The sequence below is a fragment of the Pristis pectinata genome, chromosome 15, assembly GCF_009764475.1.
Source record: "Pristis pectinata isolate sPriPec2 chromosome 15, sPriPec2.1.pri, whole genome shotgun sequence".
Classification (NCBI taxonomy): domain Eukaryota; kingdom Metazoa; phylum Chordata; class Chondrichthyes; order Rhinopristiformes; family Pristidae; genus Pristis; species Pristis pectinata.
In genome coordinates this window covers 1824606-1841933 of record NC_067419.1, presented here as the reverse complement: position 1 = coordinate 1841933, position 17328 = coordinate 1824606, and the positions used below count along the sequence as shown (strand labels likewise).

The window sequence follows — 17328 nt, the reverse complement described above, 5'->3', positions numbered from 1 at the left end:
GCAACTACCATGAACCTGTTTAATTTGTACAGCTGATGTCCAGTCTGGTTGTGGAGACGTAGAGTGAATGATTTCATAAAACCTCATTCATTCCCCAGTGAGAAAATGCTTTGTAAAGTTCATAGAGGAGTTTTATATTCATCCAGGAAATTTTCCTTTCTCTTCCATACGCAGCACAACATGCTGAATCAATAAGTATTATCAGAAACATTCATTCACAAGGTTTGTGGAAGCCCCATTCAATTCAAGATCCGGATGGTTTATCTCTAAAGGTGGGAAACATTCTACCTGATGCCCAGAACCAAGATCTAAAGATCTGGTTGATGATGTGTCCCTTCCAATTCATACTTCTTCTGTTTCCGCTGGAAACGACACCCTCCTAATGATGCTTCCAAGTGGCGAGTTGTTTATCCAAAATAAATAATACTTGTGAGGAGAAGTGAGTGCCACCATGTTATTGAACCAGAAAGGATCCTAATGCTGAGCTCTGCCCTGTTCTTGATATTCAGGCATCTCATAGTTCATCAGGTGTCACTTTGACACAAGTTGACATCCTGCCTAACAATCTTCCTTCCTCACTCTGAGATTATGTTTGGGCCCATACAACCCTGACAGAGTAAAGCAATGCCCAGACAGAGGGAAGATGAAACATGTGGAGATAAACCTGGATATGCAGCAAAAGAGAGTTGAACATTTGCAAAGATGGAAACCCTCTGATAAACTGTCCTCTTACTCCAGATGTGGACGAGTGTCAGAGTGGGAGCCACGACTGTCACAGCTCAGCCTCCTGTTCCAACAGCCCTGGCTCTTTCCAGTGTGTGTGTGGGGCTGGATACACTGGGGACGGAAGGACTTGTACAGGTAATCATCTCTAAATTATTCCATTGGCTTTCTTTTCCTTTGCAAGCATTGTATTTTATATCCTCTCTGTTGAAAGGAGAAGATACAAAAGCCCTGTTCCCCAACCTGCCAATCTGTTTAGAATGAGGCACAGGAGGCATTGGGTCCACACGGATTGCTGACACACACCCCACTCACTGCAGACACAAGATGAATGGGAAACAACTTGCAATGATAAACAAAAGGCCATTGGGAAAATGAATCATTTGTTACCTGTACAAGTCCATCTTGCCTGTGCTAGCTCACTCAGGTTTTAAAGTTTCTCCCCACCTTGATTTCACAGAATTGCCCAACTTAGAATGAGGTCATGTGGTGAATCTTCCCGACAACAGCTCTGTGTGTGAGCCTTCAGATTAGTCCATGTTCCTACTCTTTCTCATGAGACCAGAGAAATATCCTTGTCCCTTCACATCTCTGAGACATTGACAACACACGTACTCGGCCGTGGAACTGAGGATGATGAATGATTTTTCAATCCCAGCCCATGAGAGCTGAGACCAGTTCTGATCCCACTCTGCTGCTCCAGTTGAGCTCTGCTCACCCGGTGCAGACCAGGAACCAAAACTGGGCAGTGGAACTCAAAGCTCTGTTGTACAGGCTTTTGTAATCTAAACAAACAGAGGAGCTAAATCTGATGTTCCATGATATCCGAGGGTCCAGCCTAAATCTGGTGTGCTGTAGGAGAAAAGTTCAAGATTTCCACACCATGGACCCTCCAGTGAATTCTCCCTTTCTTCCAAACTCCAGATGTGGATGAGTGTCAGAGTGGGAGCCACGACTGTCACAGCTCGGCCTCCTGTTCCAACAACCCCGGATCTTTCCGGTGTGTGTGTGGGGCTGGGTACACTGGGGACGGAAAGACTTGTACAGGTAACAAATGATTCATTTTCCCAATGGCCTTTTGTTTATCATTGCAAGTTGTTTCCCATTCATCTTGTGTCTGCAGGGAGTGGGGGGTGTGTCAGCAATCCGTGTGGACCCAATGCCTCTTGTGCCCAGCGGGAAGCAATTTGAAGAAACCTACTGCAACCAGCTGGAAAGACAACAGGCAAAGGATCCTCACCCACAGCAGAACTTTGCCTTGTCTCACCTCAGCTGCGTGTTTTCAACAGTTGCATTCATTTGTGATTTCCAACCTGTGTGCTAGTCAGTTTTGCCACAGAGTGAGGGTTCCATGTTGGTTTTCCCTGGTTATATCCTGTGGATGGCAGCTTTGGGAGTACCCATCACATGAACCATGGCTGTCATTTGGCCCAACCCTGTATCTCCACCACCAGTCACCTGGACTAGCCACTTCCAGGTTCCCTAGTAATTTCTAAAAGGAGGAGATTCTTTATTACTTAATTGGCTAACCCTTGACTGCGGTATTTTCCACCACCTATATTTATTTAACGGCTATATACTCTGGGAAGACCTCTCAAAGGTCCTGTGTTTTGGGCCATCTGTCCACCAATGACTAAGCATGCTCGTTGCTGGAATAAAGTTGTGCAAATATCTGCCACATAGGACTATTCATTAACAACCCATGTTTTCCAAGGGTCACACAGCTTCTCTCAGTTTGGGTATGCAGCTGCAGAAAGTTAAACATTCACACAGCTGTGCTCCCTCCAGTGAATTCTCCCTTTCTTCCAAACTCCAGATGTGGACGAGTGCCAGAGTGGGAGCCACGACTGTCACAGCTCGGCCTCCTGTTCCAACAGCCCTGGCTCTTTCCGGTGTGTGTGTGGGGCTGGGTACACTGGGGACGGAAGGATTTGTACAGGTAACTGGCACTGAATCTTCCCAGAGGAAAATCCCCTCTGTTTCATCATTTAAGAAAAAAGAAGTGTTGTCCCGGGGCATTGTCAAACTCCCTGGATTTCTGCACAATTTTCTACTGTTCCTTGCATTTTTTACCTGACCACTATGTGTGAGGTGAAGCAATTCTGAATAGAGGTGACTGATCCACAATCAAACCATATCTTGTTTTGGTCTCAACTACATTTTTTTTGAATAATGCCCAAAGGTCCCCTCTCAGTTTCCTTTCAGCAATATTCAAAAAGTTGGACTTTAACTACAGGAACAGCAGTTAGGATTGCTTAGAGAACATGATGGACTGTTCATCTTTCCATGAGGCCATGTGGTTCAACATGAACACTGGGAGTGTACAGGAGAAGGTTGAGCATTCACGAAGCTGGTGACCTTCAAGTGAACTCTCGCTTTCTACCAAACTCCAGATGTGGAAGAAGGTCAGAGTGGAAGCCACAACTGTCACCGCTCGGCCTCCTGTCCATTCCTGAATAAACACTCATTGCCGGAATGAGGTTGTGTAAATACCCACGACACAAAGGTCTTTCTATCTGTCATACATCAACAACACATCATGTCCATGGTTTGTTGCAATCTGGGTGTAGAGTTGTTGAAAGTTGAACCTTCATACAGCTGTGGACCCTCCAGTGACCTCTCCCTTTCTTCCAATCTCCAGATGTGGATGAGTGTCAGAGTGGGAGCCACAACTGTCACAGCTCGGCCTCCTGTTCCAACAGCCCCGGCTCTTTCCGGTGTGTGTGTGGGGCTGGGTACACTGGGGATGGAAGGACTTGTACAGGTAACTGGCACTGAACTTTCACATATGATTTCTTTTCCTTTGCAAGTTTTGTATTTTGCATCTTCTCTGTTGAATCCAGAATAGACAACAGTCCTGGTCATCCCACAACTGCTTACACACATGGTTACCAAGAATTGTAGAAGCTGCATAAAAGCTAGCAAAGAAAAACTCATGTGTGAGCAATGCAAAACCCCAAAATATTCTTGCAAAAACTTCCCGAAAGCATTTAATTAACTAGTCCTATCTTTTTCTATAACTATTTTAAAACTAATATTTTGGTCACTTGTCCTGAAGTGCTCCCCCACTGACACTTCAGTGACTTGGCCTGTCTCATTTTTCAATAGGAGGTCCAATGTTGCCTATTTGCTAGTTGGGTTATCTACATAATGTTTGAGAAAACATTCCTGGACACTTAACAAATTCTGCCCCGTTCAAGTTTTTGATTAAGTTGCAGTTGAGAATGCAACTAATATTTGCAAACTAAGCATCTCACTTTTCTTTATTGTCTCAGAAGAAAGTTTTTGATTTCTGTCCCAGTACCTCAGGAATTTAAAACAGTCTCCATTTGCCGGATGCATGGCCAGGATTAGTTGCATATGTTACTGTAGTGAACTGTGCAGCTATTGCACAGCTGTTGTGAAAGTGACCACCACTTTCTGTTCAAATGCAAGTATCAAGTGTGAGAGGTAGTTTAACTTCACAGAATCCAAGCTGAAGCCAACCTTTTTCAAATCAAAGTTTATATCCAGGACTTTCAAAATAACAGACAGCTCTCTGTAATCTTCAAAGTGAATCTGACATCAGTTTCCAATGAATGGAGGTAAATAGATATAATTCCATACATTCATTCAAAATGTTGGCTCGCAATGGGAATTGCAAATTATTTTTCTGCAATGTGGAACAAACCCATTGAGGATCAGAAGAAACCTCCGATGCTGGAAATCTAAAACAGAAACTTTATTTTCCGTCTGGACACATTGCAGCCGTCTGTACGCAATATTGAATTCTACAACTTCAGATAACTCGATTTCTTGGTCTGTATCAGTCGTCCATCTGTAACATTAGCTCAGTGTGTTTTTCCCCTTCCTCTTTCTTCTCTCTGGATGTGAAGGACGTGCCCAGCCTGACCTGCTGGGCATCTCCTCCTGCTCTGCATTTTGCAACTCCTACATTCTTTTGTCTTGGCTCTTTTGTCCATCTCCTCACTCTCTAACTGCTCCCATTGACTCGTTGACCAGCCTATCCTCATGGCCATCCTGGTTTTACCCTTTAAGGGACATCACTCATCCCCACCCTCCCTTCAGCTTTACAAGCTTCTTTTGTCTCCTTCCTACTTCTGAGACAAGGTCTCCAACCTGAAACGTTGGCTACATTTCTCTTCTCACAGAGGTGGCCTGACCCGCTGAGTATTTCCAGCATTTTCTGTTTTTGTCATCATGTCTCTTTTTAGGGTAATATTCTCTTGCTTGCAATGAGATTGGGAAAATCCTGCACATCTGGATTTGTGGTAGTGGGGACTTTTATCAACAATGATTTTAAATAACCTGCCAAGGACAAATTAATCACGTTTGTTTTTATACTGGCATTATCTCAACATCAATTTCTCTAATTTCCAGTAACTCCATTCCTTCTTTTTCTTTCCCCCCCCCCAATCCTTTGTCTTCCCTTATTCCAATGGCTCCCTTCCCCCACCTTGACGACCTGCCCACCTCCTCTCCTCCCCTCCCAATCCTTTATTCCATGAGGCACTGCCCTCTCCTACCGGATTCCTTCTTCTCCAGACCTTTGCCTCCTCTACCTATCAGTTTATTACATCTTCTCCCCCTCCCCCACACCCACCTACCTTCCCTCTCTCACCTGGACTCACCTCTCCCCTGCCTGCGTGTGCTCCTCCCCCTCCTCCGACCTTCTTATTCTGGCTTCTGCCCTCTTCCTTTCCAGTCCTGATGAAGGGTCTCAGCCTGAAACGTCGACTGTTCATTTCCCTCCATGGACCTGAGGGTTCCTCCAGCACTTTTTGTGTATTGTTCCAGATTCCAGCATCTGCAGAATTTTTTGCATCTCTGTTGTGCATTATCTTCTCCATCCCTTGTAACGATCAATGAGCCGACAGGTGCATTGTGTTTTGATCAGTTTCTTTAACTGTGTGGACCTAAATCTGGTCAAGCAGGCGTGTAGAGGCTGAACTTTCAGGAAGCATGTGTCACTGAAGTGACCTCTCCCTTTCTTCCAAACTCCAGATGTGGATGAGTGTCAGAGTGGGAGCCACGACTGTCACAGCTCGGCCTCCTGTTCCAACAGCCCTGGCTCTTTCCGGTGTGCGTGTGGGGCTGGGTACACTGGGGATGGAAGGTCTTGTACAGGTAACTGGCACTGAGTCTTTCACTGCGGAAATCTCTCAGTTCACTGGTTTGTTTCATGAAATGTCTCTCTGAGGTGATGAAGTCCCAAACCATAGAGTTTCAATCAAGAACAGTGATGGAGGTAGGAACTTTCCTCATCGGTAACACAACCACAGACTGCCTGAATCATTTGGGTCCTGGAACTGTCACAGCTCGGCCTCCTGTTCCAACAGCCCTGGCTCTTTCTGGTGTGTGTGTGGGGCTGGGTACACTGGGGATGGAAGGACTTGTACAGGTAACTGGCACTGAATCTTCCTGGAGGCCTTTTCGCTTAGGGCCAGAACGTGTCAAGTTGCTGTCCAGAATGGGACATGGTGGGATCAGAATGCGAGTTCAGCAGTCTGATATCCAGATCTTTCTTTCATTCAGATTCTCCCTACCCTGACTTCATAGAATTGTGCAACTCCCTATCAGGCCATTTGGCCCATTTAGTTCAGTGTATCAGATTTCTGATGAGTTCACACCCCTACTCTGTCTCCTGAGCCCAGAGAAATTTCCTTGTCCCTTCACATCTCTGAGACATTGACAACACACGTACTCGGCCGTGGAAATGAGGATGATGAATGATTTTTCAATCCCAGCCCATGAGAGCTGAGACCAGTTCTGATCCCACTCTGCTGCTCCAGTTGAGCTCTGCTCACCCGGACCAGACCAGGAACCAAAACTGGGCTGTGGAGCTCAGAGTTCTGTTGTACAGGCCTTTGTAATCTAAACAAACAGAGGAGTTAAACATGATGTTCCATGATATCTGAGGGTCCAGCCTAAACCTGGGTTTTCTGTGGGAGAATAGTTCAAGGTGCACACACCATGGACCCTCCAGTGACCTCTCCTTTTCTTCCAAACTTCAGATGTGGATGAGTGTCAGACTGGGAGCCATGACTGTCACAGCTCGGCCTCCTGTTCCAACAGCCCCGGCTCTTTCCTGTGTGTGTGTGGGGCTGGGTACACTGGGGACGGAAAGTCTTGCACAGGTAAGGAGATTTGTTTTCCCAATGGCCTTTCCTTTATCATTGCAAGCTGTTTCCAATTCATCTGGTGTCTGCAGCGAGTGAGATGTGTGTCAGCAATCCGTGTGGACCCAATGCCTCTTGTATCCAGTGGGACAGAAGCTTCAGATGCTGCTGTGGCTCTGGCTGCCCATGGAATGGATACGGCTCCACAGGGAGTCACTTAACCTATTGGACAATGAACTGAAACCATTACTTACGAAAAAGGCTGGAGCTTCTGTCGAGTTCCAAATCAGTCGGGGGTAGGTGAGAACCAGGGATGAGATCAGAAGCTAGCTCTTCCGAGGAAGAAAATTAATTGAGAAGTTTAGCTACAGATAATGAGTCTCCTCAAAGCAAAGCATCCTATGGACTCAAGTCAAGTCATTGTAGTGTGCACAAATACAGTGAGGTACAGAAAAAACGGTAAGGTACAAAACTGGCTTGCATGTAGGTAAAGACGACACACAGAATATAAATTATACATAAATTATACATAAAACTATACCGTACAGTGAAAAATAACTGCAAAAGCAAGACAGTGCAAAAAAACAAAGACGCAATTGAAGACAGGTCCATGGCAGTGCAAGAGGTGGTCCGTGGTGTTCCGCTGCGGAGGTGGGGTTAGGGCTGTGCAGGTCAGTTCAAGAACCTGATGGTTGTAGGGAAGTAGCTGTTCCTGAACCCGGTGGTGTGGGACTTCAGGCTTCTGTATCTCCTGCCCGATAGTAGCAGCGAGAAGAGGGCATGACCCGAATGGTGGGGATCGATGACAGACGCCACCTTCTTGAGGCAGTGCCTCCTGTAGATGCAGTCGGGGGTGGGGAGGGGTGTGCCTGTGATGGACTGGGCTGTGTCCACAATTCTCTGCAGCCTCCTGCATTCCTGTGCGTTGGAATTGCTGTACCGGGCTGTGATGCAGTAAGGATATTTTCAACAGTGCATTTGTCAAAGTTTGAGTATTTGGTGACTTGCCAAATCTCTTTATGCTTCTAAGAAAGTCGAGACCATTTGAACTCAATTCATTCATCAGTAATGCAAAGTTGTTTTTGCACTCTGGTATCTTTTTTTACCTTTCTTTGAAGTCATGGAGAGTGTTATTGGATTCAGTGAGCTGGTGAAACAGCTGACCTGGTTGGTTTCTTTCAAATTAAGTTAAATCCTCTACGCTTCAAGAGTAATGACAATGGTTCACTGGATAAGGTTTTAGAGAGTATCAGCCAGTCATTTGACAGTGTCCAGCATCAGTGGCAAGATTCCTTTTCCCGGTACCTCATATTCCTGGGTGGTCATTTGCCAACGTTTAACCAGTGAGGTGTTAATATTGGAAATCGGGGTGGATGACATCACCACATGAAGACCAGCTGACAAGGTGTTTACTGGATGGGAAGTTGCTTTCTTGCCTACTAGGCTTTTGATAAGCCTGAATCCTACCAATACTTTGCACATGTGAAGATCAGAAAATTATGCTAGCGACAGTTTTGGAAGAGCCATCTGCAAATGAACTGCTTTGGCTGATTATGTAAAGGTTCAGCTTGACAAGCAGTTGTCAAAGGGGGGTAGGGAGCTGATCTAATGTGTCTGGAGCCTAAATCTAGGCATCGGGAGAAAGGTAGACATTCACAGAGCTATGGATTCTTCATTGAATTCTTTCCTTTCCTCCAACCTCCAGATGTGGATGAGTGTCAGAGTGGGAGCCACGACTGTCACAGCTCGGCCTCCTGTTCCAACAGCCCTGGCTCTTTCCAGTGTGTGTGTGGGGCTGGGTACACTGGGGACGGAAGGACTTGTACAGGTACCAGGCGTATAATTTTCTCATTCTCCTTTTGTTTTAGTAATTTTCTTCTTTTTAATTTTGTTTCCATTCTCAACAGTCTGGAATAGAGAACAATCTTATTCCCTTCCAGGGCTGACTAAACACACCAGTATCTAGAAAGAAGCTGGACAAAGGCTACAGTTAACAGCTCATGCCCAAGTAAAACAAATTACTCAGATGGTTCCCAAAAGCAATATTGTTTTTGATAATGTAACTAAACCAATGGCAACTGGACAGATTATTTCACTTATCATATTGTGGCAAAAAATGACCATATTTTTCCTTACTTTAAAATAAGTCTTGCTTTTGTTAATTCCATATCTGAACATAAAGAGTTAAAAACCTCAATCACTTGTGGAAATCACGATAATGCAGTGCACTGTTAGAATACGTTGTCTATTCAATGTGTCAGTCAGTGGCCAACACATTCAGTTAAATTTGAATTTGGTTAATTTGAATGTGAACTTTTTCAAAGTCTTTTTATATGACTGTATAGTTATTACCTTTCATGCAGTTCCAGGAATCATTTGGAAGCAAATCTCTTCCAAATCGATGACTGTCCAGAACATTCAAAGAAAATTCAAAATAAATCTCTCAGCAATGTCCATGAAGATGGGGAGATGATAAAAACATTTAGAAGCAGTAGTTTGAGTTTAGCTAGGTATAGATAACATCATGTAACTGATAGTCATTAATTCCAAAAATGTTTTAGAACTCCATCTAGTAGTTGAGACCAAATGCAAAGTTTTGTGAAGTGCTACACGGGACCCAATTATGCCAAGAAAATAATATAGTGGAACACAGCTCAACTGATAGCCTCAGGCATATGACTAAGGACTGTCTTCAAGACAAGAACAAACCTCTTCTAACCTCTGTAAGCAAAAAACAAAGGGAACTAATCTTTAAACTATCCCTGAAGTATGAGTCCAAGGGAAACAAAAAGCTCTCTCCAGTACTGGGATTGTGCACTTGTCCCTGATGTATCTGTAATACCAAATTATAAAGTGAAAGGAATCTCAGAGGTAGAACAATATCTTGTTTTCTACATGAAGCTCCAAACAAAAGACAAGGGTCAAGACCCTGGGATTTGTTCCCTAGGGAAATCTAAACAGATTTCCTCCCTCCCTTTTGTCCACAACAGGCATTCAGTTTTGACACTTCGTGTGGTAATTTTCCCAATACTTGAGTAAGCAATAAAAAGGAGAACAAACCTTTTCTAACTTGATCGAGAGTTACCCTCCAGGAGCCATTTCTGGATGATTTTTTTCCTCAGAGTACAATCTGAGCCAGACAAGGAAAATCTTTTTCAAAAGAATTGGCCAATGGAGAATTCAAGTTCAATCTTCCCAAGCATTGGTGAGAATTAGGAGCAGCATGGTCAGCATTAAAACAATCTTTCTAAACTGACCCTCGACCTTAAATGGTTCCACTTGTAGTGGGATGCATTCTCAATTTTTCCAGTGAACTTTCTCTCTCTCTTTCTGAGACACACACACACACTCCTCTCTCTTACATACACTCTCACTCCCTCTTTCACATAGACTGTCTCATTCCCTCTCTCTCCCTCACACTTTCACTCCCTCACACACGCTCACTCTCTCTCACACTCACTCTCTCTCATGCTCTTTCACACTCTCTCTCTCTCTCTCTCTCTCTCTCTCTCTCTCTCTCTCTCTCTCTCTCTATCGCTCACACACACCTTTACTCATTCAGTGTGTGACTGAACTGCTTGCTGACGGCATCCGCAGTGTTCATCCCTTTCTTTTTCCTGAGACAGAATGATGCAGGTTTGTTCTCAAAGACACATTCTGACAGTGTCTGCTCAGCAGTATCTATAGAAACAGGGTCACGTTGTTGCTAGTGTCCTTCCAGCTCTTTATTCCTGTTCTGCTCCTTGACAAAACCAGGTTGCCTGCTCTACTCTTTCCTATAACCCAGAACACCTTAACTTTCCCTGCATTGATCCAATTCCCTTTGAAATGAGGTGTTCCAATGCATAGCTCAATGTCATTTCTTTCCTTCATGAGACTTCTTGTTCCTTTGCCAATAACCTTAAAGTTTTCTCCCTTGATTACGGACCCTTCTGCCACAGGAGATAATTTCTCCTCATTTACTGTTTAACAAAAGCCTCCAAGGCTTTGAATGAATCAGATCTCTTCTGGATCTTCACTTCTCTAAAGGAGGGGAAAAAAAACAGGGTTAGATCTTCAGCTGTTGCCGAGACCTACAATCTACAGAAGTCTCAGCTTCAAACTCTAGATTGAGTCTTAATTGATTGTTGCATCTGCCACCCAGTCACTTGGGCCACCAGTTGCACCTGAGCTGACCCAATGGGTTCTCATGGGCTCTAATGGAGCAGTGGGAACCCCCACAATCTTCCCATTGCTCAGGCAGCTTCACATCCCCAAGCCATGGCCCTTTTAACCAGGAGTCCAAATGTTGTGTGTGGCAGCGGGCAGCTGAACGTTCAAGAAGCTGGTGACCTTCCAGTGAACTCTCTCTTTCTTCCAACCTCCAGATGTGGTTGAGTGCCAGAGTGGGAGCCACGACTGTCACAGCTCGGCCTCCTTTTCCAACAGCCCCGGCTCTTTCCGGTGTGTGTGTGTGTAGGGCTGGGTACACCGGGGATGGAAGGACTTGTACAGGTGAACGACATGGAATCTTTCACTGTGGGAATCCCTCAGTTCACTTGTTCCTTTTCTGATGTGATAGATGCCCAAAATCTGGAGTTTTACTGCAGTCAAGAACAATGTTGGAACTGGAAACTTTCCTCCTCTGCAGCACAACTGCAGACTGTCTGAATCAGTTGGGTCTGGGGAGGGAAACCATATTACCAGTGATTTACAGTTCACTTTCAGCTTTGGTGGAGAGCCACCTTCTTGGATCCGAACAATCCACGTGGTGACAGTGCTCCCACAATGCTGCCAAGGTTTGTCATGGAATTTTGTCCTATTGTTGATGAAGGAACTGTGATTTATAAAGTCACATCCCCCTCAACCCGGTAAACTTCAGGATTGCAAAGCATGATATAGGAGACTGCACGTGCTGAAATCTGGAAGAACTCAGCAGGTTCAGCAGTGTCTGTGAAGGCAAAGGGATGGTCGATGTTTTAGGTTGATATCCTGCATCATTAGATAAGATGAGATCTCTTTATTAGTCACATGTACATCGAAACACACAGTGAAATGTATCTTTTGTGTAGAGTGTTCTGGGGGCAGCCCGCAAGTGTCGCCACGCTTCCGGCGCCAACATACCATGCCCACAACTTCCTAACCCGTACGTCTTTGGAATGTGGGAGGGAACCGGAGCACCCGGAGGAAACCCACGCAGACACGGGCAGAACGTACAAACTCCTTACAGACAGCGGCCGGAATTGAACCCAGGTCGCTGGCGCTGTAATAGCGTTACGCTAACCGCTACACCACCATTACTGGGAGGGTAAAGAGAAGCTAGCCAGTATAGAGAGATGAGAGTGAGGGACGATACAGGACCTTATTGGTAAACAGTGGAACCAGATAAGGAAGGGGGAATAGATTAGGCAGATGAAACTGTGTAGGAAAGGGGAGGTGGAGGAGGATAGAGACAAGAGGCTGGAAGGTGATAAGTGGAACCAGAACGGGGGGGAGGGCGTATGATGGCAGATTGAACCAGGTGACCAGGTGAGGGAGGGGATGGGAAAGGTGGAACCCAGGGAGAAGAAAACCAGGTGGAGAAGTATCTCAGCAATGGCAAATGGAAACAGGGCTCTCAGTAATATCGGGGCAATGATGAGAAAGGTGACCATATCGTTAATGAGCATATGTCTATCAAGTGGTACTTTCTCAACGTCCTTATACACAACATCAAGTGCATTCCCCTTTCCTCAAGTAACTCGGTCAAGGTGGTCCAACACAATGTGCTTTTAACCAATCCTGTCTTCTTTCATTCATTTATTTTTCCATATTTTTATCAAATGTTAAAAAACATTTTTCCTGGATCAGTGTTCCTATAAGTTCCGCATCATGTTTCGCATAAGTTTCTTGCGGTCCCGGGCAGAGCAGTTGCCGTACCAAGCTGTGATGCATCTGGATAGGATGCTTTCTATGGTGCATCAATAAAAGTTGGTGAGTGTCAGTGGGGGCGTGCCAAATTTCTTTAGCCTCCTGAGGAAGTAGAGGCGCTGGTGAGCTTTCTTGGCCGTGGCATCAACGTGGTTGGACCAGGAAAGGCTATTGTTGATGATCACTCCTAGGAACTTGAAGCTCTCAACCCTCTCGAGCTCAGCACCATTGATGTAAACAGGAGCGTGTGCACCACCCCTATCCCTGAAGCCAATGACCAGCTCTTTTGTTTTGCTGACATTGAGGGAAAGGTTTTTGTCTCTGTGCAATTTGTACATTCTCCCTGTGACTATGTGTGTTTTCCCTGGGTGCTCCAAATTCCTCCCACATCCCAATAAACTGCTGGTCGGTTAACTGGCGAATCTAAACTACTGCTGGTTTGGGTGGTGACAGTAACAAAGGGAAGAGACTCAATAGGCCAAATAACCTCCTTCTCTGTCACGGTGGGTAAGTAAGGAACTGCTCCACATCTCATTATTACGACAACCTCTGCTTCCCAAACAGCAAGCTTCATTCCCTAAAATCTTTTTCTTTTTCACTCGACTGGGAGTTCCTTGTGTACTTCTCACCCTTTACTATCCCAGTTGACAGTAGCATCACTGAAGTGACAGTGTTGGACATAGAACAGAATGATAGGATGACAGAGCACAGAAGAAGCTATCCCATCAACTCCTCACCCCTGCTCTTTCCCCAGAGACCTGTATTAATTTCCCTTCAACTGCCATGCAATTCTTTCCTAAATGTTGCCACTGGATTGACATCTACCACTTTTTTAGGTCTTGTATTCCAGATTGTAACTCTCCATGTGTGGAGAAAAAACTCCCTCATGTGGCCTTTGTCCTTTTGCCAGCAGCTTACACGTGCCCCTTATTCAGAGCCACATTCCTCTGCAGATAGTCTCTCTTGATTGAATTGAACCACTCCATTAAGACCCTCTGGATCCTTCCTGCAACAAGAAAAACAGCCTCAGCCACTCCCATCCCGTCACACAGCAGTAATTCCCCATCCCTGGTATCATTCTCTTCTGTGCTCCAAGGACCTTGCCATCTTTTCTAAAGTCCACTCACCAGTATGGACGCAGTACTCCAGCTGAGGACCAACCAGAGCTCTTTTGCAAATTTACTTCACCTTCTTGTTATCTGATCGCCACAGTAATATGCCCAGTTTTATTTTGCATTTTTCTTCCTTACTTCTAACCAAGTGAATTCAAGATTGTAAACCCCAGGTTGTGGCGTTTACTAAACCACTTCCATTCATCTAGACTCTGCAGTGAGTGACATGTGTGTCAGCAATCCGTGTGGACCCAATGCCTCCTGTTCCCAACGGGACGGAAGGGTCACCTGCACTTGTGTGCCCGGCTACACGTGGAATGGATCCAGCTGCATAGGTGAGTGACGGAGAACATTAAATACCTTAAGATTCAGACACCGTGGACCCTCCAGTGAACTCTCCCTTTCTTCCAATTTCCAGATGTGGATGAGTGTCAGAGTGGGAGCCACGACTGTCACAGCTCAGCCTCCTGTTCCAACAGCCCCGGCTCTTTCCAGTGTGCGTGTGGGGCTGGCTACACTGGGGATGGAAGGACTTGTACAGGTAACTGGCACTGAATCTTCCCAGGATAAATCCTTCCCACTGTCTTTATTCATTGGAAGTAGATTGTTTTAACTCCGTTCTGATCAATCCCAAATGAAGTTCTCTTCAACCCAGAAGTTTGATAATAGCTGGAATCCTCCTGGTCTGATCGATCAACCACTCACCACCTGACCCAGGTGGGCTTAGGCAGGGTGATGGTGGCTGGAGGGGTTGCGGTCTAGCGAATTGAGAGCCCTGGTTGGGAAGGTGATCAGTGAGATCTTTTTTATTTCAAGTGTTAACAAGCCTGAGGTTTCTAAATCTTCACATGTGTTTTGGATTAACATATGTTGGGCAAGAAATGCAGTTCCTCTTCAGTGATCTAAATTTGAAATTCTCTTCTCTCTCCGAGTCACAACTATATCCAGGCTAAGTCATATCACTCTGGAAATTTGATCTGGTAGTTCCAGTTGATTGTCACCACTGCATGCCTGATGTAACTTCTACAACTCGGGAATATCTCTACAGTATTGTAATCTCTTCAATAGATCAAGAATGATCCTTTTAGATGTTCAGTCTGTAATAAATGTAACTCACTCTTTCTCATTTGTTTCATGATATATCTCACCCCAGCTTCATTCCCCACATTCTGGTCTCTTGTTTGTTCCTGATAGCCTTTCCCTCATCTTTGCCAGCCGTGCATACAGCTGCCAAGGTCCCAAGCTGTGGAATGTCATTCAGGAACACATTGAAGTCCTTATCCTCCTTCAAAATACTTTCTAAAGCACATGTCAATCGCCAAGTTTTTGCCACCTCTGTTTCATACGGCTCAGGAATATTGCAATGAAGTAATTCAGAGTTTTGAGTTTTCAGCTTGCTGACCTGCTACTGTACATGGCAGGTCAGCATTTTCTGATTGTGTTATGGTGATATGTGTTGCATTGTTTTATGTTTTAATAAATTTATCAGTTAAATATGATGGCTGAATGACAATCATACTTGCAAATGAGAGGGGTTATTTTTTGGTTGGAATTTTCATCCCTATCTTTGGGAACATCCAAGAATACTCCTTCATTAACCACAATGAGTTCACTGATATTCCACCACTGAACCAGATCTTCGGCCTATGTTGGTGCTCCCACTGCACATAAACCCTCCCCCCATCTCCCGTTGCCAGCCATCCCTCTGATCCTTTTCTCAACATTGACTTCCCCTGTTAATGGAAACCGGGCTATTCATCTCAAATGCTCCTTGTGTTAGGAATGCCCCACATCCTCACCATTCTGGAAAAGGAGGGTCCTTCACAATCTCATTGTAAGACAAATTAGTGAGTGCCCTGTGCTTATTTTAACCTTCAGCATTCACCCCGTGTAGTAATGTTTTCCCTTCTGCTGTCCTATGAGGTTAAATATTTGCTCTTTCTTCTTAAAGATTATTGTCTTCCACTCCTTCTGTTGCCTACCACTAAAGTCAGGGATCCACCTCTGGTGGTGGTTTATTCTGTGAACGGCGAGAGGATGAGGAGCCAGAGACTTCTGCCATGACCCCAGAAGTTCTTGTGTGAGAAACCAGGCGGAATCAGTTTCTTTGTGCATCGTAGTGAGAAGATGATTGTTCAGGAAACTGGTAAACTTACGGTGACCTCTCCCTCTCTCCCAACCTCCAGATGTGGATGAGTGTCAGAGTGGGAGCCACGACTGTCGCAGCTCAGCCTCCTGCTCCAATAGCCCCGGCTCCTTCCGGTGTGTGTGTGGGGCTGGGTACACTGGGGACGGAAGGACATGTACAGGTAATTGACACTGAATCATTCACTGTAGAACTTTCTCAGTTCACTAGTTAGTTTGATGAGATCCCTCTCTAATGTGATGAGTTATCAAAACCTGTACTTTTATTTCAGTCAAGAACAATGGTGGAACTTGGAACTCACCCTGTCAGTAACTCAACTACAGGCTTTGTGAAGTCAACAGCTGAGGTCCTCGCCACAAAATATCCAGTAGTTGACCTGCTCTAAAAGTCACAGCACGTGTGTGTCTGGAAACATTCCTGATTATGCAAAGATCAGTTGGATGATTTTAATTCCCAAGTCCCTTGACCCTGTATTCACTGCTGGAGACCAATCTCTATCAGCTTCCTTTTACTTCAGCTTTTCACAAAGGTTTTACCCAAAATATCAGCTGATGATATCCCTTTAAATTTCCGACACACAGATTTTAGAGCTGAAATGCCCGGGTGCAATGAGTTAAGTTTTTGATCAAGTGACCACTGCCTCCCAAGTTGTGTATGGTGGTGGAGTTGACAATTGGAATGAATATTTCAGGGAGTTGGATTGAAACTCTATCTGGTGCTTTTTATGGGTGCTTATCCATGCTGTGGGTGCTTTTGATAGTCTGTGACCTGTGTAGGAACATTATTCGTCCTGTCACTTCAAACCCCCATATTGTCCACTTGTTGCTGTTGACGTTTATCGTCCATCCCTAATTATCACTGACCTGAATGGGTAGTTCAGAGTCATTAGGAATCATTTTCAATGTTACCATCATTAGAGGGAGTACAAACCTCAATCCTTTCTAACGTTTTGGTTTGCACTGTAGAGAGAAGGAATGCTTTGTATAGAAAAAATGCAGCAAATCAGATTTGATAACTTGTCTGCAATGAGACTGGGAAAATCCATCACTTGTGGACATGTTATAGTATGGACTCTTATCAACGATGATTGGAAATAACCTGCTACAGGACAATTTAATCACTTGTTTTTTTTTATTGGAATTTTCTCCCTCATCCCTGGCAACATCCAATGAGCCTTGAGGTGTGTTCTGTTTGAAATTCACCCTCAATCAGTTTCTTTAACTGTGTGGGCCTAAATCAGGTCGGCCAGGCACGTAGAAGTTAAGCTTTCAGAAAGCATGTGTCACTCCAGTGACCTCTCCCTTTCTTCCAAACTCCAGATGTGGACGAGTGTCAGAGT

General features: G+C 44.9%; 1 protein-coding gene across 45 annotated transcripts in view; it reads left to right on the top strand.

Moving 5' to 3' along the window:
• The window catches only part of LOC127578644 (fibrillin-2-like), a 168583-nt gene that overhangs the window by 45173 nt on the left and 106082 nt on the right, over window positions 1-17328 (top strand). For 21 of the 45 annotated variants that reach the window (XM_052030845.1, XM_052030886.1, XM_052030883.1 and 18 more), the window contains 8 exons: window positions 739-861; window positions 2540-2662; window positions 3365-3487; window positions 5728-5850; window positions 6738-6860; window positions 8548-8670; window positions 14053-14178; window positions 14262-14384. In XM_052030845.1, coding sequence (XP_051886805.1) covers window positions 739-861; window positions 2540-2662; window positions 3365-3487; window positions 5728-5850; window positions 6738-6860; window positions 8548-8670; window positions 14053-14178; window positions 14262-14384 — 987 coding nt within the window. The remainder of the gene's footprint in view (window positions 1-738; window positions 862-2539; window positions 2663-3364; window positions 3488-5727; window positions 5851-6737; window positions 6861-8547; window positions 8671-14052; window positions 14179-14261; window positions 14385-17328) is intronic. The other 24 variants (XM_052030888.1, XM_052030882.1, XM_052030879.1 and 21 more) reach the window with 12 other exon arrangements.